The sequence below is a fragment of the Pleurodeles waltl genome, chromosome 4_1, assembly GCF_031143425.1.
Source record: "Pleurodeles waltl isolate 20211129_DDA chromosome 4_1, aPleWal1.hap1.20221129, whole genome shotgun sequence".
NCBI classification, from domain to species: domain Eukaryota; kingdom Metazoa; phylum Chordata; class Amphibia; order Caudata; family Salamandridae; genus Pleurodeles; species Pleurodeles waltl.
The window spans coordinates 588,308,683-588,335,615 of NC_090442.1; the positions used below are offsets into that span (position 1 = coordinate 588,308,683).

At 46.5% G+C, this 26,933-nt stretch overlaps 1 protein-coding gene across 1 annotated transcript in view; it reads right to left on the reverse strand.

The window, feature by feature from the left end:
* WASHC4 (WASH complex subunit 4) overlaps positions 1 to 26,933 on the reverse strand; it is a 923,504-nt gene that overhangs the window by 317,451 nt on the left and 579,120 nt on the right. The window contains exons 26-27 of the mRNA XM_069228973.1: positions 22,886 to 22,994; positions 8,374 to 8,440 (exon numbers count right to left, since the gene is read on the reverse strand). Coding sequence (XP_069085074.1) covers positions 8,374 to 8,440; positions 22,886 to 22,994 — 176 coding nt within the window. The remainder of the gene's footprint in view (positions 1 to 8,373; positions 8,441 to 22,885; positions 22,995 to 26,933) is intronic.

Consider the following 26,933-nt stretch of genomic DNA (forward strand, 5'->3'; position numbering starts at 1 on the left):
ACCCAAAAGGACGTCGGTCAGTGCTTCATTAATGGGAAGAAGGGGCTCAGAAGAGGAAGACCCCGGCTGAAGCACGTCGGTTTGGATATTAGGTCTAACCTCCACAGAAGGTAGCTCGAGGTCCAGGACCTCAGCCGCCATTCTCACCACCATGGAATAAGAACCACCCTTCTCCGTAGCCACGGTAGGAGCAGAGAGCATGCCAGCGTCAGGAGAGGTGTCTAGACCACTGGCATCACCCATATCCTGCACCCAAAGTCAAGTCTCGGGCAGCCATGAGCTTTAGGGACCACTCCCTCAAAGCTTTCGGGTTCATGGCCCGACACTCGGAGCACGACTTTGGGTTGTGATCGCGCTCCAGGCACCAAAGACACATGAGGTGCGGATCTGTGACCGACATAGTTCGGTGACAGGAGTTGCAGGGCTTGAATCCAGTCTTGCGGGAAATCCCTTGACGCATCTACGAACACGTCAACATCTTCGACGTAGTCAAAATATGACTGAGGTAGCTCTTCTCTGGAGCTGCAAGTAGGCTGGCGCGGGGTGGCTCCGGAGTGGCGCCTATATACGACCACGAAGTCATCACGGTGAACACGACACCAACGACGCCCGCAGAGTTGACCGACGCCACCTGACAGCGCGCAGAGGTACTGCTCAAAGAAAAATCTCCGGATCCAGTCTGACACCTGGGGAAATTCAAATGTAAGGAATCTGCAACTAGAAGTCTCTATCAGATTGAGGCATACACTCAAGGAATTAACTCCAGGCCAACTGGTTTGTATATAAAACTATGTTTTGTTACTTTATTTCTAGAACCACAAGATTCAGTTTGAAGGTAAGCACTTTTGCAATTCAATATTCAACATCAATATCAATGTAACTGTTACACTTAAGCAAGTTAAACGGTTTTTGAGAAGACAGAGAATATCTGTATCAAAAGTGGACAATTTTCAGAAGCAGTTCCAGGAGGAAAAAAGAAAGTACTGTTTTAAAGGTAAGTACCAGACTTACCTTTCCAGTTTCCAGTGGTTAGGATGGCCTTCGGTCGGGACCCCAAACACCCACCACCACCAACACGGGGCCAGTCAGGTGCAGAGGGCAAAGTTGCTGTCTGATTTAAAATGGGCTCCTATGAAGACTGGGGGCACTCAGAATCAGGCCTGCTTGCAGGTAAGTACCCACGTCTTCGCAGGGCAGACATGGGGGAAAGTTTAGAGGAGCACTGAGGGGTGGGGGGGGGGCACTGGTCAGCACCAAACACACACCCTCAGCAGCACTGGGGTGACTGGGTTCAAACGCAGCATCAGGCTCCTTATGCTTTCCGGGGCCACAAAGATGCTGCAGGTGAAATCCAGGGGGGTCGGTTCTGGAAAACCAGAGGCTGGACAAGGAGGAGGGCCGCCTGCTGGACGATGCTGCACCGAAGGTCGGATTCCTCAAGGCCAGGGGGCTGCAGGTGCAAGGGTACCTTTAGGCGTCGGGAATCTTCGCCTGGTGCTGTCGCGGTCAGGGCAGTCCTCCGGATTCAAGCTGCAGGTGTCGTCATGGTGGACCGGAGGGGACAACCCAGGGTGGCCTCTTGCTCAGAATCACCTGGGGACCAGCTCTAGACAGTTGGCCCACCAGGACACAGGCTGTGGGCGACGGGTGCAGAGTGGACAGGACTTGCGGATCAGGGGTAGTTCTGGAGTCCTTTGCTGGGTCTTCTTTCTGGACAGGGCCACTGTCCACAGGAGATCTTGGTCCTCTGGGGTGCAGCCAGTCCCCTGGAGGCTTTTCAGAGGCCGCCAGTCCTGCAGGAAGCGTTGCCTTCCTTTTGCGGGGTTTCAGAAGCTGGAGACAGGCTGGTAGGACTGGGGCCAAGTCAGTTTGTGTCTTCAGTCTCGCTGCTGGGGTCTTCTTTCTTCTTGTCTTCTTGAGGTCATCAGGAATCTGACGAGCTAGGTTCAGGGGAGCCTTTAAATCCTGGATTTAGGGGCGTTACAAGGATCAGAGAGCAGTAGCCAATGGCTACTGCCACTGAGGGTGAGTACACCCTTCTGGTGTCTACTCCCTTTGAGGAGTGGGACGCAGACCTAACCCTATTGGTCCCTGTCCTCCAAACCAAGATGGAGGATTTTCTAAGGAGCAGGTCACTTCAGCTCTGGACACTTTCAGTCGTCCTAGCTGCAGTGGTCACTCCTCCTTGTTTTCCCAAAATTTCCTGCCGAACTTGCTGCCAAACGTGGGGCTTTGTCCGGGGGGGCCGGCATCTCCACTAGCTGATGTGCCTTGACGCACTGCAACAAGAGGAATAGGAGTCAGAACAACGCATGCTGGAACCACACATGCCTAAACAACGCCATCGGAACAACGACTGCGTTGTTACCACAAATGCGTAGTTACAGCATGCGACTCCCCCACCCGTAAAACAATCGTACCCCAACCCCCACCCCTAAAACTACTGCGACCTTCCACCCCACTAAAAATTAAAAACACCGACCCCCCCCACTCTACCCCTAAAACTACTCAGACCCCCCACTGTGCCCCTAAAATCTAAAAATACCCCAACTCCCACCCCTAAAACTACAGTGACCCCGTACCGCTGCCCCTAAAACTACCGCACCCCCAACCCTAAAACCTAAATTACCACGACCCCCCATCCCTGCCCCTAAAAACTAAAAATACCCCAACGCCCCAAAACGTAAACTACCCCGACCCCCCCTGCCCCTGAAAACTAAAAATACAGCAACCCCCACCACCCCGTCCCTAAAACGACAGCGAACCTCCATCCCCTAAAACCTAAACTACCCGACACCCCCACCCCTAAAACTACTGCGACCCCCCATCCCCCTAAAAGCTAAACTACCCCAATTCCCCCACCCCGATAAAAACTAAAAATACCCTGACTCCCCCACCCGCCCCTAAAACTACTGCAACACCCCACTCCCTAAAATATAAACTACCCCAACCCTCCCACCCGCCCCTAAAAACGGAAAATACCCCAACCCCCCACCACTACAACTAAAGTGACTCCCCCAGCCCCACCCCTAAACCTAAACTACCCGACCCCCCCACCCTGCCCCTAAAAACTAAAAATACCCGACCCCGCACCTGATCCTACAGCATCCCACCCTCCCCACCCCTAAAACTAGAAATGACCCGACTCTCCACCCCGCCCCTAAAATGGCCCCAGGCCCACTTACCTGATCGCGTCCTCCGACAAAGCTGACTCACTTCTTCTGTGCCTTAACCACGCATGTGCGTTATTCAGCACATGCATGGTTAAGGGCCAGAACAACGGAGTCATGGTTAATGAAAGCATTGTTCTGCTTTCGTTGTTCACGACTTCGTTGTTTGGGAGACGTGGTTGCGGATGTTTCCCTAACAAGAGGCCTCAGCCGTTGAAGCTCACCGCCAGGTGTTACAGTTCTTGCAGGGGGGAGGTGTGAAGCAGAGCAGGGTTTGTTCCTGATCCCAGAGAGGACAAAGGCTCTCACCCTATGGGGTCAAAAACCTATCTTAGTGGCAGGCTGGCACAGACCAGTCAGTCCTGCACTAAAGGATTGGGTAAAATAAAGGGGGCATCTCTAAGATGCCCTCGGAGTGCATTTTTGAATAAATCCAGCACTGGCATCAGTGTTGTTTATTGAGTTGAGAAATCTTACAATAAACTTCCCAGCCTTCAGTGAAGCCATCATGGAGGTTTGGAGTTCATAATGACAAACTCCCAGCCCATGCAGTCAATATGGCTACACTGCACTTACAATGTCTAAGAATGGACATAGACACTGTAGGGGTATATTGATCATGCAGCTCTGCCCTCATCTGTGGTATAGTGCACCATGCCTTAGGGCCGTAAGGCCTGCTAAAGGGGTGACTTAACTATGCCACAGACATTGGTTTGTGGGCATGGCACTCTGAGAAAGGTGCCACATTTACTTTGCCTGTTTCTCCCCACCAGCACATACAAGCCGCAAGAGCAGTGTGCATGTGCTAGGTGAGATGTTCCCCAGGGTGGCATAATAAATGCTGCAGCCCTTGGGAACTTTTCCTGGTCACAGGGCCCTTGGTACCATGAGTACCATTACAAGGGACTTAACTGTGTGCCAAGGGTGTGCCAATTGTGGAAAACAGTAGCTGTAAATTGGAATAATGCTTTTTTGCCCTGGCAGGGTCCCGGGTAACCCTAGGACCAAGGCATGGGGGTTAGGGTATTTGCACCCTGACCCTTTTCTTTTTTGCATTTTTTTGAGGGGGGGGGGTGGGATGAAGCAGAGTACCAAAATGGCTGGCAACACTTCCTGGTTGAAGTATTAGAAGGCAATCAGATATTTGCACGAGATTGAGAGTGTTTGCGAATTTGTCGCAACCTACATATACAAATTTGGATTTCCATTAATTTCTTGAAAGCTACCGAATGGATTTACGGCCCTTTCTGAACCTAGAGCTACCTTTCTGACAAATTTGGTGTAATTCTGTCCAGTGGTTCGGGCTGTAGTCGGGCCTAAAATCACTATGGAAATTAACACGGGAAACACACTTTTTTAGTGAAGTCAAAAAACACTTTTCCTATGGAAACCAGGTCCTAACAACAACTACCTACTGTTTACCGCAAGTAGGTAATATATATACACACACATCCTGGAAGCAGTTAAGGTTATCATTCGTATATGCGTATTTGTTATCCATGTAACACAAATTAAAGTTTGGCGTTTCACTTTCTTGTAAAGCACACAGTTCACAACTGATTGTGTTGAATCATATATGTGGTGTTTCTGACTACCTATAAAGTTCTTAGCAAACAAAGTGGAGGAACTAAAACCTAACCATCACCAAGCAATGCACAATTGCTATATTGCCAATTTTAACATTCTGTTACTGGGCTGGAGGGTGGCACTTTGTGTAATTGTGCCAAAGGTTTCAAAATATCTTACACAGTCCAAACTACTGTCATCAGTCAGGGCTGTGGGCAACCATTCCAAGAGTTCCACTGGCAATATATCATAAGCTGCACAGCAGGCTCTACAGTTGAAGAACATCCACTCATCAGTCTGTCTGTGGTATATGGCAGCAAGGTTCATGTTCAAGTCAGTGCTCTCTTATTGATAAGACCAAAGGCAGGGCTCATTTCAAATATAATAATACAGCATTAGGGTCATAAAGGTTCCGCAAAGGCTTATGGGGTAGGCTTGGTCTATAGGAATTGTGCCATTCAGAGATACTGAGGTAAGTTGGTGTCCACAGATGAATCTCTCTGCCTCACTGGCAATCCGGACATGACATCACTTTTGCTTCTGAAAGGAGTTCATTTTTAGCTAACTAAAGAATTGTATATTCTTCTACTGAATGAAAACCTGTGGCTCAGAGTTTTTTTTTTAAACTGTTCGGAAAACAACCTACATTCTCATGCCAGCCATTCAATAGATAGGGAGAAGGATTAAGATATATGATATTTAAAATATGCTTGTATTCCTACTTGCTCACTTGCAGTCTAGAAGGCTATTTCACATGCCAACATTAACAGAACCAACAGTCCTCTTTGGACCAGAAAACAAGCATAATGGGAACAGTTTGGGGTAACACCCCTCATCAGCCAGTCTAGCTTAAATCCGGTGGCATAGCGAGCAGGGGACCCATGTCTGGGCATACCTTTCCCACTTAGGTTCACAAATGCAAGAAGAACAGATGATGGATGGAATGCTGAACAATGTCAGACATTCACTCCCAGTCACAGATCTGGGCCCAAATCCACTGTGATTTTGCTAGCCATGCCCTTCCAGTTTGGACCCAGTCATATGCAAATCAGTGTTGACCCTGCTCCCCATGGGAACAGTCAAGCTTGAACTGCCAGGCCAGGTCCTCCCTGGACTGGAAAACAAGCATCTTGGGACTGGTTTCTGGGAATCAGCCCTCATAAGCCAGGCTAGCTTGCATCCGGTGGCATAGTGAGCACAGGACCCATGTCTAGTCATACTGTGTCCCCACTCAGGGTGACAAATGCAAAATGAATAGATGATGGACGGAATGCTGAACAATGCCAGACATTCACTCCCAGTCACAGATCAGATCTGGGCCTAAATCCACTGCATGTTTTGCTCACCACGCAATTCCAATCCGGACCCAGACATATGCAAACCGTTGTGACCCTGCTCCCGATGGAAACCATGCAGAAAAGAGCTCCTGCTGGCATGGTTATGCTAATTTTTTGACTGATATCTGATGCTAACCAGACTGAGTGTGTGCTGGTATCCGGCTAACCAGGCTCCAGCACCAACCTGCCCAACAGAGGACCTAGAACTCCTGAAGACAGCAGCCCCTGTCCATAAAAACCTTCCAAAAGGACTCCACAGCCTCCCCGGATCTGGGAACCCTGCCCACTCTGCTCCCAACGCCCACGGCACATGTTCAGGTGGCCCACTGGATCAGAAGAGGACCCAGGCGATTCCGACCTCGCGTCTACCCTGGGTTGACCTTCCTGACCAACACGACGACACCTGGAGCCTAAATCCAGAGGACCCCCCTGACCGCAACACGATCCAGCGAAGATTCCCAACACCCAAAGGTACAATTGCATCTGCAGCCCCTGGCCTTGGGGAACCTGACCAATGGTTCAGCAATGTCCAGCCTATCCTACCTGTCCAGCCTTGGTTTTCCGCAACTGACTCCCTGGACCCAGCCTGCTGCATCTTTGTGACCCCCAGGGTTCCCCCATTGAAAAGCATTGGGCACCCGATGCTGTGTTTGCACCCTGCACCGGGCCGCCTCTGTGTAGCTGAAGATGTGCGTTTTGTGCTGCCCTGTGGGCCCCCCAGTGCTCATCTAAACCCCCCAGTCTGTGCCCTGAAGTCATGGGAACTTACCTGCAACCTGTTTGTTTCCGAGTGCCCCAGTCATCATAGGATTCCATTGAAAACCCAACACCAACTATGACCTCTGCACCCGTCTGTTCCTGGTGGTGCGCTTTTGGGGTCAACTTGACCCTTGACCTGTGGACATCCTAACCCCTGAAGACTGGGATCGTAAGTAGAGTACTTACCTGCAACCTGTACCAACCCTTTTCCTCCTCTAGGACTGCATTGGTTCCCATGAGAAATTGCACTGTGTCTAATTTTGAAATTGAAAAGTGTTACTTATTTGTAAACTGTTTTATCTGCAAAACTTAAACAAAGTACATTTGATATTTAAGATTGATACAAACTTACAACTGTACTTACCTGCAACAAGATCCTTTTGGTTCTAGAAATAAAGTAAGAACGTATATTTTTGCTATATAAAAACACTGGCCTGGAGTTACTCATTGAGTGTGTGTCATTTCTTGACTGACTCTGTGTACAACAAATGCTTTGCACTGCCCTCTGATAAGCCCGACAACACTACCACAAAAGAGAACATTAGAATTATCTACTTCAGCCTCTCTTAAGCCTCTGGGGATCCACTGGACTCTGTGCACACTATACCTCATTTTGGTATAATATATACAGAGCCAGCTTCCTACAGACAGTCGAACCCGAACTGCCAGTTCAGATCCTCCTTGGACTGGAAAACTAGCATCCTGGGTCTGGTTTTGCAATATCACCCCTCAAAAGTCAGGCTAGCTTGAATCCGGTGGCACAGCAAGCACAGGACTCATGCCTAGTCATACCTTTCCCACCTAGGGCGACAAATGCAAAGAGAACAGATGATGGACGGAATGCTGAACAATGGCAAACATTCACTCCCAGTCACAGATCTGGGCCTAAATCCATTGTTTTTCTGCCCGCCATCCCATTCTAGTTTGACAGAACAGCAGCCCCAAATAAGCACACATTTTGATCTGCCTGTGAATGCCAAGTATGAAATCCTTTAGTAGTCTCAGTGTCCTGCAGATTTAGTTTGATGATTACCAATATCAATGTAATTCAGTTCTCACAGTTTGTATTTCAATGTTGCCATTGTATTACATCTGTCTACGTCTCATGAATGCCAGTTTAAAAAGACCTGATTTTTAAAGGGCATCTTGTGGGATTAGCAACTAATGAAATGTTCTGAAGAAGTGAGACATCTGACTGAGATATGTAACTGCCACAGGGCAACTGGGTTTCTGAATCTGAACTGAGTCCTTCAACAGCTCAAAATGATCAAGTAAAACTGACCAGATCATGAAACCTGCTTCCACATACCACATATTGTGGGACTAATGCCCATCTGTTTACTGCCGTCTGGCAAAAAGTAAAGCCAGCACTTTAGCGAGAATGGTATAATTACTTTGAACCCATTGAGGCAAGGAAGGATGTACTGATGAGCAGCACTCACAGGAACTCAATGAAATCAACTGAAGAACGTGTAAAAAAGAGAAATGCACAAAAACTGAACTTAAAAAGAGACAAATCATCACTGTTTATGTACACATACCTTATTGCATTACTGCAGCAATGTAGACCACCAGACCTGATCATGCGCACATAGCCCATTGCGTTACCTAAACACCCAAAGTTTAAAGGCAATTAGAAATATAATAAAATGTACTGAACAAAATATAATTTGAGAGTATTGTGTCAATTCATTCTCATCTTAAAGAGGGTGTCACGATGTTGAAAATGTTTGTACGTTGCATGTTAGCATATAACAGAATTTTCCTAAACCTCTTCTGCTAAAATTACTTTTGAAAACCAGCTTTTACAATAACCTCGTTTTTCCATAACAAAGCTGCCATTGTATTCTAAGGCAAACAAAGAAAATGTAATCAAAACATATTTATGATTTGACAACAGTTTCAAAAGTCACATTCATTCAAAGTAAACAGCATTTTGTAACTACTTTAATCTATAATAGTATTTCTTAAAATATTAAAAATGAATAGAAAACAAAAGCAATTCAGAACAGCAAAATAAATACTGTAATGAAAAGAAGTATTGAAATCGGGTTCTTATAAATTGAATGTATTTGAAAGTAACTATGTTTGCCATTGTGCATGGGAAATTATGGGATTAGACAGGTTAGTTGTCAAATAATTGCGTGGAGTATGGGGTTCTTCTCACATTAGAAATGTTATTGGCTCTGTAACCCTATGTAAGAGAAATATTACACAAAGTTAGATTAAGTTAACGTATATTAAGGGAGAGTCAAATTTATAAAAAATATATTTTGTTAAAAATACCAGATTACACAGAAAAACAAGTATTTGGTCAAATATATTTTAGCAAACACTCTTTAGGGAAAAAAACTGTTAAACACACTGAATAAATCTGCAGAGTATTTCTTGTTAAATATAGGTTTTCTCATGCAAAAATGACATTCTGTTTTAGTTTTTCCTGTATATGGACATATTTTTGTACTTTTACCTATTGCTGAAATCTGTTGCACGTCTCAAGAGTTATTGTGCCCATGATTGGCAGTTTTCCCATCAGAAACCTTTCTATTCAACCATTCAATTTTATTAATTTTTAAATGTTTTGTCACAAGTTAAGAAACTTCATGTTTGTTGCGTCCATCACATTTACAGGAACGGGAGTATTATTTAACACCAAAATGATAAGAGAATTCATCAATTGCAAACTATCTAAGGGCAGGAAAATGCCTAAGGGCACCAAGATGGATCTAAACTAAGTGGTACCATATGCTGAACTCTTCCGAAACATACATCACAGCCTTTCTTTGTATACAGTTCCTAACCTCTCTCTTCTCATATCTATCTAGTATTTGCCTATCCGCATTTGTCACCTCAACAGCCATAGCTACTGCATTGTAACTACTACATATTGGAAAGAATATTTCGTACTCTTCAAAGGAGGGGCTACATGCGTTTCTCTCATACATATGACATTTAATTTATTTCAAGGCTTCTTAAAGTCTTTCACACACACTTTACAGAAAATGAGTGGCAGTTATTGGGGAGTTTTTAGTAGGGCATACCTCAAAAGATAGTGGGAAGGAAGTTTTCTCATTTCCCAGTCACCTAGTGTAGCAGAGGGAATCTCTACCCGTCTTCAAACAGAAGCCCAGGAGCAATACGTGCATCATGTGTCAGTTCTAACTGCAGTGATCAAATGAGGACGTTCCCTCCTCTGCTAAAGCTACAGAGCTTCACAGCTCTGAGCCAGTTTACAGCAGCCTCTACACAACTTCTGGTCTGCTTCGACACACCTCCAGTGCTCCTCTGCTCATCTGATAGTGCATTTATGGGCTGCTGAGCTGGGCTACCACAGTCAGGCTGGAAAGAACACCACTATCTTGGATTTCCATTTATAACACTGGAACAGGCCATTCTTTCCTATACAAACCAAGATCAACTGACTGGTCTTCCAAATCCCAGCAGTCACTCTGATCACTATTGCTTCAGCGACAATATTCTGCAGGACAGGATCATCCATGCGGCATTTCTAGCTGCTCAGCAGGAAAAGCCATGTCAGTTGTAGTAAAGTGCCCATCCAGGCATGGTTAGCCCCCCCCATTTTTTGCCTGGAATTGATGCTAACTTGACTGAATGTGTGCTGGGATCCTGCTAACCCGGCCCCAGCACCATTGTTCTTTCCCTAAACAGTACTATTGTTTCCACAATTAGCACACCCCTGGCAAACCGCTAAGTCTCTTGTAAAAGGTACCAGTGGTAGAAAGTGCTCTTTGACCAGGGAGGGTCCCTAAGAGCTGCAGCATGTATTGTGCCACCCTAAGGGACCCCTCACAAACCACATGCAGACTGCCATTGCAGATTCTGTGTGTTGGTGGGGAAAAAAAGGCAAAGTTGACATGACACCCCTTCCAGGGTGCCATGGCCACAAACCATTGCCTGTGGCATAGGTAAGTCACCCCACTAGCAGGCCTTACAACCTGAAGGCGTGTTGCACTATATCACAGGTGAGGGCACAGCTGCATGAGCAATATGCCCCTACAGTGTCTAAGTCCGTTCTTAGAAATTGTAAGTGCAGTGTGGCCCTATTAAGTACATGTGCTGGGAGTTTGTCATTACGAACTCCACAGCTCCGTGATGGCTTCACTGAAGCCTGGGAAGTTTGGTATCAAACTGCTCAGCACAATAAACCCACAATGATGCCAGTGTTGGATGTGTTGTACAATGCACACAGAGGGCATCTTTAGTGTAAGGCTGACCAACCTGTGCCAGCCTGCCACTAACAGACAAGTTTCTGACCCCATAGGTTGAGAGCCTTTGTGCTCCCCAGGGGGTCAGGAACAAAGCTTGCTCTGGGTGGAGGTGCTTCACACCTCCCCCCTGCAGGAACTGAAATGCTTGGTGGTGTGCCTCAAAGGCTTAGGCCTCCTGTTACAGTGCCCCAGAGCACTCCAGCTAGTGGAGGTGCCCGCCCCACAGACCAAGCCCCACTTTTGGCAGCAGATCCGGTAGAAAAATTAGGTAAAAGAGGGGGGAGAGGGGTGTGACCACTGCAGCTAGGACCACCCCTAAGGTGACCAGAGCTGAAGTGACCCCCTCCTTGCAGAATTCTCCATCTTGTTTTGAAGGACAGGGACCAATAGGATTAGGAATGTGCTCCCCTCCCCAAAGGAAGTGGGCACAGGAAGGGTGTAGCCACCCTCAGGGACAGTAGCCATTGGTTACTGCCCTCTCACCCCCTGTAACGCCCCTAAAACTAGTATTTAGGGGCTCCCCTGAACCTTACTAACCACATTCCTGGTGGCCTCAAGAAAAAGAAGAAAGAAAAAGGACTGCTAAGCCGACCCCAGCAGAGAAGACTCCAGACGACAACGAACTTGGCCCTAGCCCTACCGGCCTGTCTGCTGCTTCAAACTCTCCTGCTCCAAAAAGGCAACACATCCTTCAGGACAAGTGACCTCTACAAACCCTCTGAGGACTGCCTGCCCAGCAGAGGACCAGGAACTCCAAAATACAGTGGCCCTGCCCAGAAGAAATCTCCAAAAGGACCCAAGAACTGCCCTGGATCCGCAAGCCCTACCCACTCTGCAATCGACACCCACGGGTCGTGTTCAGGTATCTCACCAGTCCAGAGAAGGTCCCCAGGCGATTATGACCTCGAGTCCACCCTGGGTTGACCTTTCTGGCCAATACAACAACACCTGCAGCCTGCATCCGGAGGACCCCCCTGTCCGCAACCGGATCCAACGTAGGCTCCCGAAGCCCAAGGAGACCCCTGCACCCGCAGCCCCCTGATCTTGGAGAATCCGACCAATGGTCCAACAACATCCAGCAGGCACCTCTCTTCTCTATCCAGCCTTTGGTTTCACGGAACCGACCACCTGCACCCAGCCTGCAGCATCTTTTGTGACCCCTGGGGTCCCCCCCACTGAGAAGAATTGGGTGCCCAGCTCTGTGTTTGCACCCTGCACCTGGCCACCCGTGTGCCGCTGAGGGTGTGTTTTTGGTGTGATCCTATGCCACCCCGCCACCCCATAAGTACTGACCTAAATCCCCAAGGCCTGTGTCCTGGAACTGCAGGTACTTACATGCAATCTGCTTTCTACCGGGCACCCCCAGTCCTCATAAGAATCCAATGCAAACCTGCCGCCAACTTTGACCTCTGCACCCAGCCCTGTGTTGCTGGTGCTGCACTTTTGGGGTCAGCCTAAACTTTGACCTGTGGACATCCTAAACCCTTAAGAATAGAATCATAAGTCATGTGCTTACCTGTTAACTGTGCCAACCCTTTCCCCTCCCAGGACTCGATTGCCACCTATGAAAAATTGCACTGTCATTGCACTGTTGAAAAAGAAAAGTGATACTTACTTGTAAACTGCTTTATCTGCAAAAACCAAACAAAGTACATTTGAGATATATGCTTGATACCTATTGACAATTGTACTTACCTCAGAACACATCTCTCTCAATTCCTGGAAGGTCAGACCCTCATATTGAGAGTCCATGGCCTGAGATGCGTGTTCTGTTGAAGACATGTTAACTAGCTAGAGTGGTGTAAGAGTCCCAACTACTTTAGCACTAGGCTCCCAGCAAAGTTTGGAGCAAGGACTATGCCAAACCCCTAGCTTACCCAAACAGAGGAGACTAGATCCCTAACACTAGGTGTATAATGTACCTAACAGTTAGCAAATGGCCTTTCCTATGGAAAGTACTCAGTGACAGAGTGGTAAGGCAATTGCAAGTTCTTATCCCCCCGCTGCACCACCAATGTAGGAAGCTGGCCTGGTGTGTGGTGGACACCTATGGTATCATCACCCTATACCAGGTATCCCCTATTAGGGAGGTGTAGTCAGTGTCTAGGAAGCCAGGCTCTCTAGAGTTAGCTGTGGATGAGCAGCCTAGGCTTATTTAAGAGACATGCAAAGCTCATACAATACCACCTACATTCACACAGCATTTACACACATGAAAGAACCACACAGTGTTACAAAAATAAAGGTACTTTATATTAGTGACACAAATACTAAAATACTAAATAGCCAATACTCTATTAGCAAGTGAGTAAACACACTATTATATACACCTTAGTTGTCAGGATTGAGCATAGAAAGTAATAGAGAACAGTGCAATAACAATAGACAATAGTGACCCTATACCAAAAAAATGGAATGTGAATGATGGATGTTGGAAGCTGGCCTGGTGTGTGGTGGGTACCTATGGTACTTATACCTTATACCAGGTCCAGGTATCCTCTCTTAGTACAGTGTAGGCAGTGTGTAGAAGCCAGGCTCTCTAGTGGTAGCTGTGGGTGAGCAGTCAAGGCTTAACTAGGAGACATGCAAAGCTCATGCAATACCAATGCAGTCACACAGCACTTACACACATGAGAGAAAACACTCAGTTGTACAAAAATAAAGGTACTTTATTTTTGGAATAAATCCCCACAAAATACTAGAAGGGTAACCCACCCTTAGGAGGTAAGTAATACACTAAATATATACACTAGTAATCACAAATAAGCATAGATAAGGTTAGAAAACAGTGCATATAGCAATAACTATTAGTGACCCTAAGGGGAGCACATACCAAATACTAAAAAATCGAATGCGAATAAGGTACCTCCACCTAGGTAAGTAAAATGTGTAGAGGGGAGCTGGGAGTACTAGAAAACCACAGACATAAGTAGCACAGTACCCCCCAGCGACCAGGAATGCAGGAGTAAAACACTGGATTTTCCCCATACCACCCAAAAGGAGGAAAAGAAGAAAAGGACACCCAGACAAGACTACAAGAAAACCAGTGGTGGAATCCTGAAGAAAGAAGACGTATAGAGAGCGGGACCAAGTCCAAGAGTCACAGTGGAGTCCAGGAGGAGTAGGAGCTACTACCCACCCAGTTGTGGATGCATGAGTTGGCCGACGGTGAGGAAGAACAGGTCAGCACTGCAGCCCTGGAGCCCGAGAAGAGTTCCTGATGGATGAAGATTAAGTCCCACGCTGGAATGAAGATTGCAGACGAGTGTCTGTGCAGGAATTCCACCAACAAGCCTTGGCAAAGGCAAACTCGCGGTTAGTGGAAAAGAGGTGCTGCCAGGGACCAGCAAGGCCCAGGTGGACTCAACCCAGGAGAGGGAGTCACAGGGGATCCTCAGCGTCGGAGAGAGTGCACAGGAGCAGAGGCAGCCCCCACAGGATGGGGACACAGGAGTTGCAGAAGAAGCCCACTGCAGCATTAAAAAAGAGGATCCCAAGCCGCAGGAGAACCACGCAGGAGGCTGTGTTTTGCACGATTGAGTGCTGGGGGGACTGGAGCTACACGTTGCCTGAAGATCCCTTGGAGGAGATGCAAACAAGCCTTGGCAGCTGCAAGATTCGTGGTGCACGGGGGTACTGTCCTGCATGGCAAAGGCTTACCTCCACCAAAGTTGGACAGCAGGCAAAGAGGACCAAGAGGACTACTCCAGACCACCACCCGTGCTGCAGGATCCACGCAGCTCAAGATGAGAGATCCACGCAGCGGTCATGGCTTGCTGTAGGTGCCTGCGGTTGCAGGGAAGTGACTCCAAGGGAGATTCCTCCTTCTTCTTGTGCAGGATGAAGAGTTGCAGTCTTTTGAGGATGCACGGCTGGGGAAATGTTGCAAAGCTGGCAGGAGACATGGAAACAAAGTTGCAAAAGAGTCTTCTTCATTGTAGCAACGTTTGTCGGTTCCTGAGGGTCCAGTCGCACTTCCAGTGGCCAGAGGTCGACGCAGAGGTTGTAGACGCTTCCTACTGGAATCCTGTAAGCTGAATCTGAGGACCCACCCAAGAGAGAGACCCTAAATAGCCCTGAAAGGGGGATTGGTCACCTAACCAGGTAAGCACCTATCTGGAGGGGGCTCAGACGTTACCTGCCTGGCCTGGTCACTCAAAGGCTTCCAGAGTTTCCTGCCAACCTTAGAAACAAGATGGCAGAACCGAGGGACCCTCTGGAGTAACTCTGCACAGCACCCCTACTGAGGTGGTGATGGACAGGGGAGTCGTCGCTACCCTTTCCATTGTCCTGTTTCGTGCCAGAGCAGGGACTGGAGGTCCCTGAACCGGTGCAGACTGGTTCATGCAAGGTCAGCACCAAATGTGCTCTTCAAAGCATACCAGTGGTTTGGGGAGGCTATCATTCCCAAGCCATGTAATGAAAATGTCACTTACCCAGTGTACATCTGTTCGTGGCATTAGTCGCTGCAGATTCACATGTTTGGCACAGTCCGCTGCCTGGTGTTGGGCTCGGAGTATTACAAGTTGTTTTTCTTCGAAGAAGTCTTTTTGGTCACGGGACCGAAGGACTCCTCCCTCCTCGGCTCCATTGCGCATGGGCGTCGACTCCATCTTAGATTGTTTTCCCCGCAGAGGGTGAGGATGGAGTTGTTTGGTATAAATAGTGCCCATGCAATGGAGTGAATATGTATGTACGATAAGAGTTTCTAATAATTATTTACAAATGTTCAGATGTTTAAGATTTATGATCTACTTCTAAACGGCTACAGGCTTCCCGGGGAGGTGGGAGGGTACATGTGAATCTGCAGCGACTAATGCCACGAACAGATGTACACTGGGTAAGTGACATTTTCAGTTCGATGGCATATGTTGCTGCAGATACACATGTTTGGCATAGACTATAAAGCAGTTACCTCCCCTAAAAGCGGTGGTTTAGCCTGTAGGAGTTGAAGTAGTTTGGAATAATGTTCTTAGTACAGCTTGGCCCACTGTAGCTTGTTGTGCATTTAGTACGTCTACACAGTAGTGTTTAGTAAACGTATGAGGCGTAGACCAGGTTGCAGCCTTACATATTTCGCTCATAGGAATGTTTCCTAGAAAGGCCATTGTAGCACCTTTCTTTCTGGTTGAGTGTGCCTTTGGTGTAATAGGCAATTCTCTTTTGGCTTTAAGATAGCATGTTTGAATGCATCTGACTATCCATCTAGCAATGCCTTGTTTAGAGATTGGATTTCCTATGTGTGGTTTTTGAAAAGCTATGAACAGTTGTTTTGTTTTCCTGATTAGCTTTGTTCTGTCAATGTAATACATTAGTGCTCTTTTGATGTCTAATGTATGTAGTGCCCTTTCAGCCACAGAATTTGGTTGTGGGAAGAACACTGGCAATTCTACTGTTTGATTTAAATGGAATGGTGAGATTACTTTTGGCAGAAATTTTGGATTTGTTCTTAGAACTATTTTATTGTTGTGTATTTGAATAAATGGTTCTTGTATGGTAAATGCCTGTATTTCACTTACTCTTCTGAGGGATGTGATTGCAATGAGAAATGCGACCTTCCAGGTTAGATATTGCATTTCACAGGAATGCATGGGTTCGAAAGGTGGACCCATGAGTCTTGTTAAGACGATGTTAAGATTCCATGAAGGAACTGGTGGTGTTGTTGGTGGTATAATTCTTTTTAGCCCTTCCATGAATGCTTTAATAACTGGTATTCTAAATAGAGACGATGAATGAGTAGTTTGTAGGTAAGCAGATATTGCTGCGAGGTGTATTTTTATAGATGAAAAAGCGAGATTTGCTTTTTGCAAATGTAGTAAGTATCCTACTATGTCTTTAATAGAGGCATGTAATGGTTGTATTTGATTGGCATGGCAGTAGTAAACAAATCTTTTCCACTTAGATGCATAGCAGTGTCTAGTGGAAGGTTTTCTAGCTTGTTTTATGACCTCCATGCATTCTTGTGTGAGGTCTAAGTGTCCGAATTCTAGGATTTCAGGAGCCAAATTGCCAGATTCAATGATGCTGGGTTTGGATGCCTGATCTGTTGTTTGTGTTGTGTTAACAGATCTGGCCTGTTGGGTAGTTTGACATGCGGTACTAGTGAAAGGTCTAGTAGAGTTGTATACCAAGGTTGTCTTGCCCATGTGGGTGCTATCAGTATGAGTTTGAGTTGGTTTTGACTCAACTTGTTTACTAGATATGGAAGGAGAGGGAGAGGGGGAAAAGCGTACGCAAATATCCCTGACCAACTCATCCATAGAGCATTGCCTTGTGATTCGCGGTGTGGGTACCTGGATGCAAAGTTTTGGCATTTTGAGTTTTCTTTTGTTGCGAACAAATCTATCTGGGGTGTTCCCCAAATTTGAAAGTACTTGTTCAGAACTTGGGGGTGAATTTCCCATTCGTGGACTTGTTGGTGGTCTCGCGAAAGGTTGTCTGCTAGTTGGTTTTGTATTCCTGGAATAAATTGTGCTATTAGGCGAATGTTGTTGTGAATCGCCCACTGCCAAATTTTTTGTGTTAGGAGGCACAATTGTGTTGAGTGTGTTCCTCCTTGTTTGTTTAAATAATACATTGTTGTCATGTTGTCTGTTTTGACAAGAATGTATTTGTGTGTTATTATGGGTTGGAAGGCTTTTAACGCTAGAAATACTGCTAACAGTTCTAGGTAATTGATATGAAATTTTGTTTCGTGTATATCCCATTGTCCTTGAATGCTGTGGTGATTGAGGTGTGCTCCCCACCCTGTCATGGAAGCATCTGTTGTTATAACGTATTGAGGCACTGGGTCCTGAAATGTCCGCCCTTTGTTTAAATTTTTGCTGTTCCACCATAGAAGCGAGAGGTATGTTTGGCGGTCTACCAACACCAGATTTTGAAGTTGACCCTGTGCCTGTGACCATTGTGATGCTAGACACTGTTGTAAGGGTCGCATGTGTAGTCTTGCGTTTGGGACAATGGCTATGCATGATGACATCATGCCTAGAAGTTTTAGCACAAATTTTGCTTGTATCTTTTGGTTTGGAAACATAGCACTTATTACCTTGTGGAATGCCTGCACTCTTTGTGGACTTGGAGTGGCAATTCCTTTTGATGTGTTGATGGTTGCTCCTAGATATTGTTGTGTTTGACACGGTTCTAGGTGTGATTTTGTATAGTTGATGGAAAACCCCAGTTTGTGAAGGGTTTGTATGACAAATGTGGTGTCGTTTGCGCATTTTTTTACTGTGTTGGTCTTGGTTAGCCAATCGTCTAGGTAAGGGAACACATGTATCTGTTGTCTCCTGATGTGTGCTGCTACTACTGCTAGACATTTTGTGAACACTCTTGGTGCAGTTGTTATTCCGAATGGCAACACCTTGAATTGGTAATGTATTCCTTTGAATACGAACCGTAGGTACTTTCTGTGAGAAGGGTGTATTGGTATATGAAAGTACGCATCCTTTAGGTCTAATGTGGTCATGTAATCTTGCTGTTTGAGCAGTGGAATGATGTCTTGTAGTGTGACCATGTGAAAATGGTCCGACATGATGTAGGTATTTAGTGTCCTGAGATCTAATATTGGTCTTAATGTTTTGTCTTTTTTTGGAATTAGAAAGTACAGGGAGTAAACTCCTGTGTTTTTTTGTTGTACTGGTACTAACTCTATTGCATCCTTTTGCAGTAGTGCTTGAACTTCTAGTCCTAAAAGTTCTAAATGTTGTGGTGACATTTTGCGTGTTTTGGGGGGGATGTTTGGTGGGAAGTTGTGGAATTCTATGCAATAGCCATGTTGGATTATTGCTAATACCCAATTGTCTGTTGTAATCTGTTGCCAAGATTGGTAGAATTGGCTTAGTCTTCCCCCCACTGGTGTTGAGTGAAGGGGTTGCGTGACTTGAAAGTCACTGTTTAGGTGGAGGTGTTTTTGGAGTCTGGAATCTTCCCCTACTCCTTGGGAATTGACCCCCCCGATATCCCCTGAAACCTCCCCTTTGGAAGGAACCCTGATATGGTGTGGTTCTTGTTTGTTGGCTGGTGGTGTCTGTGGGTTGGCCACGAAACCCCCCTCTAAATGTTGTTTTTCTGAAAGAGCCTCTGCTCTGCGGGGAGTAGAGTGCGCCCATGGCCTTGGCCGTGTCTGTGTCCTTTTTAAGTTTTTCAATGGCTGTATCCACTTCAGAGCCAAACAGTTGTTTCTCGTTGAAGGGCATATTAAGGACAGCCTGCTGGATTTCAGGTTTGAAGCCTGAAGTGCGTAGCCAAGCGTGTCTCCTTATGGCGACAGCAGTGTTGACTGTTCTTGCTGCAGTATCGGCTGCGTCTAGTGAAGAGCGGATTTGATTGTTTGAGATCGTTTGTCCCTCTTCCACTATTTGCTGCGCCCTTTTTTGGTATTCCTGGGGAAGATGGTCTACGAGAAGTTGCATCTCGTCCCAGTGTGCGCGGTCATATCTGGCCAGCAGCGCTTGTGAATTTGCGATGCGCCACTGGTTGGCTGCCTGTGATGCTACTCTTTTCCCTGCCGCATCAAATTTTCGGCTTTCTTTGTCCGGAGGTGGGGCGTCGCCAGATGTATGTGAATTTGCTCTCTTGCGAGCTGCCCCTACTACCACGGAGTCAGGTGGTAACTGCGAAGTAATAAACACTGGGTCTGTGGGTGGTGGTTTGTATTTCTTATCCACCCTTGGGGTGATGGCTCTTGATTTTACGGGCTCTTCAAAAATTTGTTTTGCGTGCCGTAACATCCCTGGTAGCATTGGGAGACATTGATATTGGCTGTGTGTAGCCGAGAGGGTGTTAAATAAAAAATCATCCTCTATAGGATCGGAATGCAGTTGGACATTGTGGAATTCTGCTGCCCTAGCCACCAGTTGCGAGTATGAGGTACTGTCCTCTGGCGGTGACGGCTTTGTGGGGTATGACTCGGGATCATTGTCCGGCACTGGGGTGTCATACAGGTCCCAAGCGTCTTGATCCTGATCGTCATGACTTATGGTAGTTTGCGCTGGTGAGTGCATTTGTGGCGGTGTTTGTGCCGGCGATGCCTGTGGTGGAGAGGGCGGAGGCGTGACTTTTTTAACCACTTTGGCTTGTGGTTGTGCGTCATCCTTTGGAAGTCCGATCCTTCTTTTCCTCATGATTGGGGGAAGGGTTGATATCTTCCCTGTGTCTTGCTGGATGTACAGTCTCTTTTGTGTGTAGTCCGATTCTACACTTTGGAGCTCTTGTCCAAATCTGTGCATTTGGCCACTTATTCCTTGTTCCTCGGAGTAGGATGAAGGTGTGGTATTTTTCGGCGCCGAGAGAGAATCTTTTTTCGGTTTCGGCACCGACAGAATTTTTGTTCCTTTCAGCATGGATTCTCGGTGCCGATGTTTTTCGGTGCCGGTATCTTGTTTTTGTCTCTCGGAGCCGCTTTCTCGGCTCCGAGGTTGCTCCATGGCGGTCCCTCGACCGGAGTCGGGTGTCTTCGCTATGGGCGTGCCCTTTTTCGGCGCCTTCGACGGGTCGCCTGCTTTATGGGTCGAGCCATGGCCTGTTGGCAGTGGCGTCCCCTGGGCTTTCGGTTTGTCGATGGATTTACTTTTCGACGTCTTACTCACAGTTTGTTGCTGTTGTTCGACGTCGGAGTCTCCGGATTCTGATTCCGGAACCGAGAATGTTTCCTCTTCCTCGTCGAAACGTTGTTTTGTCGACGTGGACGCCATTTGTTGACGCCTGGCTCTTCGGTCCCGGAGTGTTTTTCTGGACCGGAAGGCTCGACAGGCTTCACAGGTATCCTCCTTGTGCTCGGGGGACAAGCACAAGTTACAGACCAAGTGCTGATCTGTATAAGGATACTTACTGTGACATTTTGGGCAGAAACGAAACGGGGTCCGTTCCATCGGCTTCGATGTCGCACGCGGTTGGGCCGACCAGGCCCCGATGAGGGATCGAAACTACCCCAAAGTCTTCCGATGATCGGTGTCGATGTACCTAACTATCCCGATACCGAACGGAACAATACGGACGCTTTCTTCCGAGATTCTGACTAACTTTCCGAACCGAAACACGGAGCGAAAAGGAATACGTCCGAACCCGACAGCGGAAAAAAACAATCTAAGATGGAGTCGACGCCCATGCGCAATGGAGCCGAGGAGGGAGGAGTCCTTCGGTCCCGTGACCAAAAAGACTTCTTCGAAGAAAAACAACTTGTAATACTCCGAGCCCAACACCAGGCAGCGGACTGTGCCAAACATGTGTATCTGCAGCAACATATGCCATCGAACCACTTATTTCCAAAGGGATAGGGTGTTGCCTCCTTCTCCCAAAGTTAACCCTTTGTTCTGCCTTCCTGGGCTTGATCAGATCAAGCGGCAGGAGGGCAGAAACCTGTCTGAGGGGTGGCAGCAGCTGGGCTGCCTGGAAAACCCTGTAAGACTGGTGGTAACAATGCTGGGGGTCCTCTAAGGAGGCCCAGAGTGCATGGAATCATACAGCCAAAACTGGCAACAGTTTTGGGGTATGATTCCGACATGTTTGATACCAAACATGGCTAGGTTCAGAGTTACCATTATGTAGCTGGACATAGGTAGTGACCTATGCATGGGCTCCCATGGGTGGCATAATACATGCTGCAGCCCATGAGGAACCCCTGGTGTCCCAATGCCCTGGTTACCTAGGTACCATATACTAGAGACTTTGTGTTTGGAATTGTCATCCACTACCATAGTTATCAAACACTTCAAGCTTGCAGATTAGCATCTGAATTGGCACTTGTTAATTCAAAAGTCTTTGTTCAGAAAGTCTACAAAATATCAGGAAGTAGCATGTTCGATAATAGGTATACAAAAAAAGAACTGCTCTAAAGGTCTGCATCTGGTGTTATAGAGGACAGAAAATAAAGGTTTGAATGGATATGCAATGTGAGATTTAGACACATGGCACAGACATTGCTAGTGACTGATAACATTTGCAAATATCCCCAGTCTTCATTTAGAATATTCCACCATGTGATGAAAGGTGACAAATAAAATTGTACAGCTCTACAGGCGTGTTCAATAGTGCAGAGAATGTTCATTAGGCAATGAATTACTACTTCAATATAGCCAATATGTGGCTATGGAGTACTTTGTTCAATCCCTGATTAAAGTTGTTATGGTACAAACATTATCTTTAAATGATCCATAAGTATGTTTCAGGAGCACGTAATGGGAAACAAAATTATTGCTGCAACATATGTCTATGCTGACTGAAGACCTGATGTTTTAATCACATTTGTTTAATAAGTGTTTATCTAACCACCACCAGCACAAGAATGATCACACAGGGAGAAGTAACATTTAAAAGGCAGCGATATGGCTTTACAGCTATAAGGGAGTGCAGGGATGAATTTTGATGTGCTTGTGTTGGAAACCACAGATGTGTCATGCCGATCATTTGGTAGAAAATATCAGATATTTATATGTTGCAATTTGCAAATATTTAATACACCTGCCTCAAACGCTTCACACAGTTTGTGATGTGATTTCTTGCTATTCTAAATGTCAAACTCTTTATAGATCTCACCCCTCTCATTAACAATAATATCAGTGTACATTTTGTAAACAAAAGTAATAACTTAACATTGCTTGTATATTTTGAGATATCCTTCGATGTTGTTCTACTCAGGATTAGAAGAGAAAATTATTTCACATAGTTTTCTACAATTTTTCTTCTTTAGCTAGCCTTGGAACAAGTATTAGAGCATTTGACACATTAAAAGTGACACGAGTGTCATTTCTTGAAAACTGAAAGTGCTGGCAGCACTAAAGGCAAGAATATACACAAAACCAAAAAGGTGTAGCATGTTGCAGATTACCTATCTGACTTATGAGTTGCCTGAACTGGTCCAGGTAACTTTGCCCATCTGGTGAAATGCCAAGCTTTCGGATACCACGGTTAAATTTTTCTGCTCTTTCGAAAGGGTACTGCAAAAATAGATGAAAACAGTCATTGAAGGGTATGGTTGGAACGATAACGAACACATTACATAATAAGGGTCGTCAGCAGTCACTAATCAGTTTATGAGAAATACCAGACAAAATATAACTATGGTGAGGATTTAGGACATCTGTATTGACTATGGCATCATTACAATATTAAGAAAATAATTTTTGGCAGGTGCGTGTGTCCATGTAGAAAGGCAACTGCCTTTGAATATATTATTTCCTCTGTGCTAGCAGTTTGCTACACAGCAGAGTCTGATGCATTTACTGAAGTGTGGTGCTGTTAACCGAGTGTTTTGAACTCCAGTGAAGCTGAAAATACCATTGCACACCCGGTCTCGCAGGAGAAACACTGGGCTGGCATATGGTGTTAATGTCTAGGGCTTAATATGGGAGTTCACCATCAGATCTGACTGAATGCAACGAAAATGAGATGTGCTGAAAGTGGGAACAATCTCCTTCAGAAGCTATTGCTCTCCACGTCGCCCGCTTGGGAGGACGTACATGTTTTCCTGTCTGGCCCCAGAGCCACTTCCCAAAACCTGTAAATCCTTTAACACTGCACATTGTCACAGACAGGCTGCTTTAGCCTCCGCTCCAAGTAGCTGCATCTTGGGGTGACTTTCCTCACCATTGCTGGCTCTAGTATTGGCAATACTGAGACAAGGCCACCATATGGACCTAACTCGTGCCGCTATGTGCTGCTGTATGGCTGATTTGACTAGAGAAAACCCACGCTGACTGGAGCTATAAGTTTGACTTTCCTTCTGGGGACCTAACTGCATGTCCCAGTCAAGTGTTATATTGATCGTCCACACTTTTGTCTTGGACACCCAAGACCTGAGCTAATATGGTCCTCCTCAAAGACAAGCATGCAAGGAGTGTTTCAGTGGAGAATGCTATTTTCACCACACTTTTTATTTAACAAATGTATCCTCTGTGTTCTACTGTGAGTGCCAGCTTGTAGAAATATTAGCCCAAAACTCCTGGCGGAAATTAACAAGTTACTTACCTTTGGTAACGCCTTATCTGCTAGTAAAGGCCCTTCGTTGGCGTTGTCGGTTACATATATGGTGTTGTGGGTCCTATATAGATGCCACCCCGGCACCCTGATGGCAATTTCTTGTCAACTTTCCACGCCAGAAGCATAGAGCGATGAGGAACACTGACTTATGGTGCGTCAAAATTGGTCACTGCACCTAGAAATCAGTTTGCAGAGGGGGGAGGATAGGTGGGTCGGTAAAGAATCAGCAACTAGATATGGTCTCTACCAGATAAGGTGTTAGCGAAGATAAGTAACTTGTTTATCTGATACAGAATTCTAGTTGAAGATTCCTTGCCTGTGAATAGATACCGAATCAATACCATCCCCAGAGGTGGGTCTGTGAACCAAGATCAAAATAAAAACTACTGCAGGACCGAACAGGCAGAATACTGGTATCTATGGACCAGAACCCCCACGCAGTAGCTTTTGGTAAACATGTGCAAAGATGCCCACGTTGCCGCCTGACAGATATCAAGGACTAGAACTCTGCATGCTAACGCAGTAGTCATAGCTCTAGCTTGAGTAGAAAGAGCATGCAAGGCCTCAGGGCGTTGCTTCTTGGCCAGTGCAGAGTATGACCCATCTGGAGATGGGCTGTTTCTGTACTGCCGGACCTTACTTCACACCTACATAACTGACAAAAAGTTGATAGTCCACCCGGAACTGTTTTGTATGATCAAGGTAGAACACCAACACTCTTTTTGGCTCCAGGCAGTGGAGTTTCTCCTCTTCCTTAGAAGGATGTGGAGGTGCGTGAAAAGTAGGCAAGGTGGTGGATTGGCCTACATGAAAGGGCATAACCACTTTTAGCAGACAACAGACCCTAGTGGGAAGCACCACTTTCTCCGGCTAGATGAAAAAGATAGGGCGGCTTAAATGACAATGCCGGCAGCTCACTTACCCTGCGGGCAGAAGTAATGGCCTCAAGGAAGGCTGTTTTCAAAGTGAGAAGCCTGAAAGAACAATTGTGGAGAGGTTTGAAAGAAGCAAACATCAGAAATGTCAAAAACAAATTTAAATTCCATTGGGGGCATAATGAATGGGGATGGAGGAAAAGATGTGCAAAGCCTCAAAGGAACATATTAACAATAGGAGACTTAAACAAAGAAGGTTGATCGGACAATCTCAAAAACTCAGAAATAAACAAATAACCTTTAAGAGTGCTGGGCCAGAGAAAGGATAAACAGGACCTCAGAGACAGGGGCAGAAAGGGGGTCAACAGACCTGTCTGTGCACCATGCCACAAATGTGTTCTAAAGACAGGAGTATACTGTTTTGGTGGAGGAACCTGGCTGCCAATATTACAGACTTCAGGCAGAAGGTCAAAGGCTGTCAACTGTCGCCACTCAATCATCACGCAAGAAGATGGAGAGTTGAGAGGTTTGGGTGCAGAACCTTCCACTGCCTCTGCGACAGATGATTATCCCGAAGGCACAGTCTGATGAAGGATCGATGGACATGCTCAACAGTTCAGGATACCAGACTCTCCTTTCCCAGTCCGGAGCCACAAGGATTATATGGGCCTGGTCCCTCTTGATCTTCTTGAGAGCTCTGGGCAAAACCATTATGGCAGAAAGGCATACAGGAGGCCTGAGTTCCACTCGAGACGAATAGCGTCCCCCTGAGCGTTTACTGCCTTGGTAACTCCAACATGCACAACGGCTGAAAATGCACGTTCTCTGAGGCGAACAGATCTAACCAAGGCTCTCCCCACTGCTGAAAGAGACCTTACACCACCTCCTGATGGAGATACCATTTGTGATTGGGTAGGCATTTTAGGCTGAGTTCTTCTGCTCTATCATTCAGAGAATCAGCCAGATGTTGAACCATATGCCCTGCAGTTTCAGCCACATCCAGAGTGTTTGTGCTTCTTGCAGTACAATATGGCAGTGGTATTTTCCATGAACACCTGCACCATCTCCCCCTTGACAGAGGGAAGAAATGCCTTCAATGTTAGCTAGATTGCACAGAGGTCCAACAAGCTGATGTGGAGTCCAGACTCCGCCAAAGACCAGACAACTCTGATCTCCATCTCTCCCAGATGGCCGCTGTAGGAAAATGCCACTGTGGCATGGTTACCCCCTAACGTTTTGCCTTTTGTTGATGCCATCTTTGATTGAAAGTGTGCTGGGACCCTGCTAACCAGGCCCCAGCACCAGTGTTATTTCCCTAAAACTGTACCTTTGTCTTCACAATTGGCACAGCCCTGGCACACAGATAAGTCTCTTGTAAAAGGTACCCCTGGTACCAAGGGCCCTGTGGCCAGGGAAGGTCTCTAAGGGCTACAGCATGTATTATGCCACCCTGGGATTCCCTCACTCAGCACATGCACACTGCCTCACAGCTTGTGTGTGCTGGTGGGGAGAAAAAGACTAAGTTGAAATGGCACTCCCCTTAGGGTGCCATGCCCACAACCCACTGCTTGTCGCATAGGTAAGCCATCCCTCTAGCATGCCTTACAGCCCTAAGGCAGGGTGCACTATACCACAGGTGGGGGCATAGCTGCACGAGCACTATGCCCCTACAGTGTCTAAACCAATTCTTAGACATTGTAAGTGCAGGGTAGCCATAAAGAGATTATGGTCTGGGAGTTTGTCAAACACTATCTCCACAGTTCCATAATGGCTACACTGAATACTGGAAGTTTGGAATCAAACTTCTCAGCACAATAAATCAGCACTGATGCCAGAGTGGGATTTATTGAGAAATGCGCACAGAGGGCTTCTTAGAGCTGTCTCCTGTATACCAGCCCAACTACTAGTGCTAGGGTGACTGGTTTCTGCCAGCCTGCCGCATCCAGACGGTTTTCTGGCCACATGGGGTGAGTGCCTTTGTCACTCTGAGGCCAGGAACAAAGCCTGTACTGGGTGGAGGTG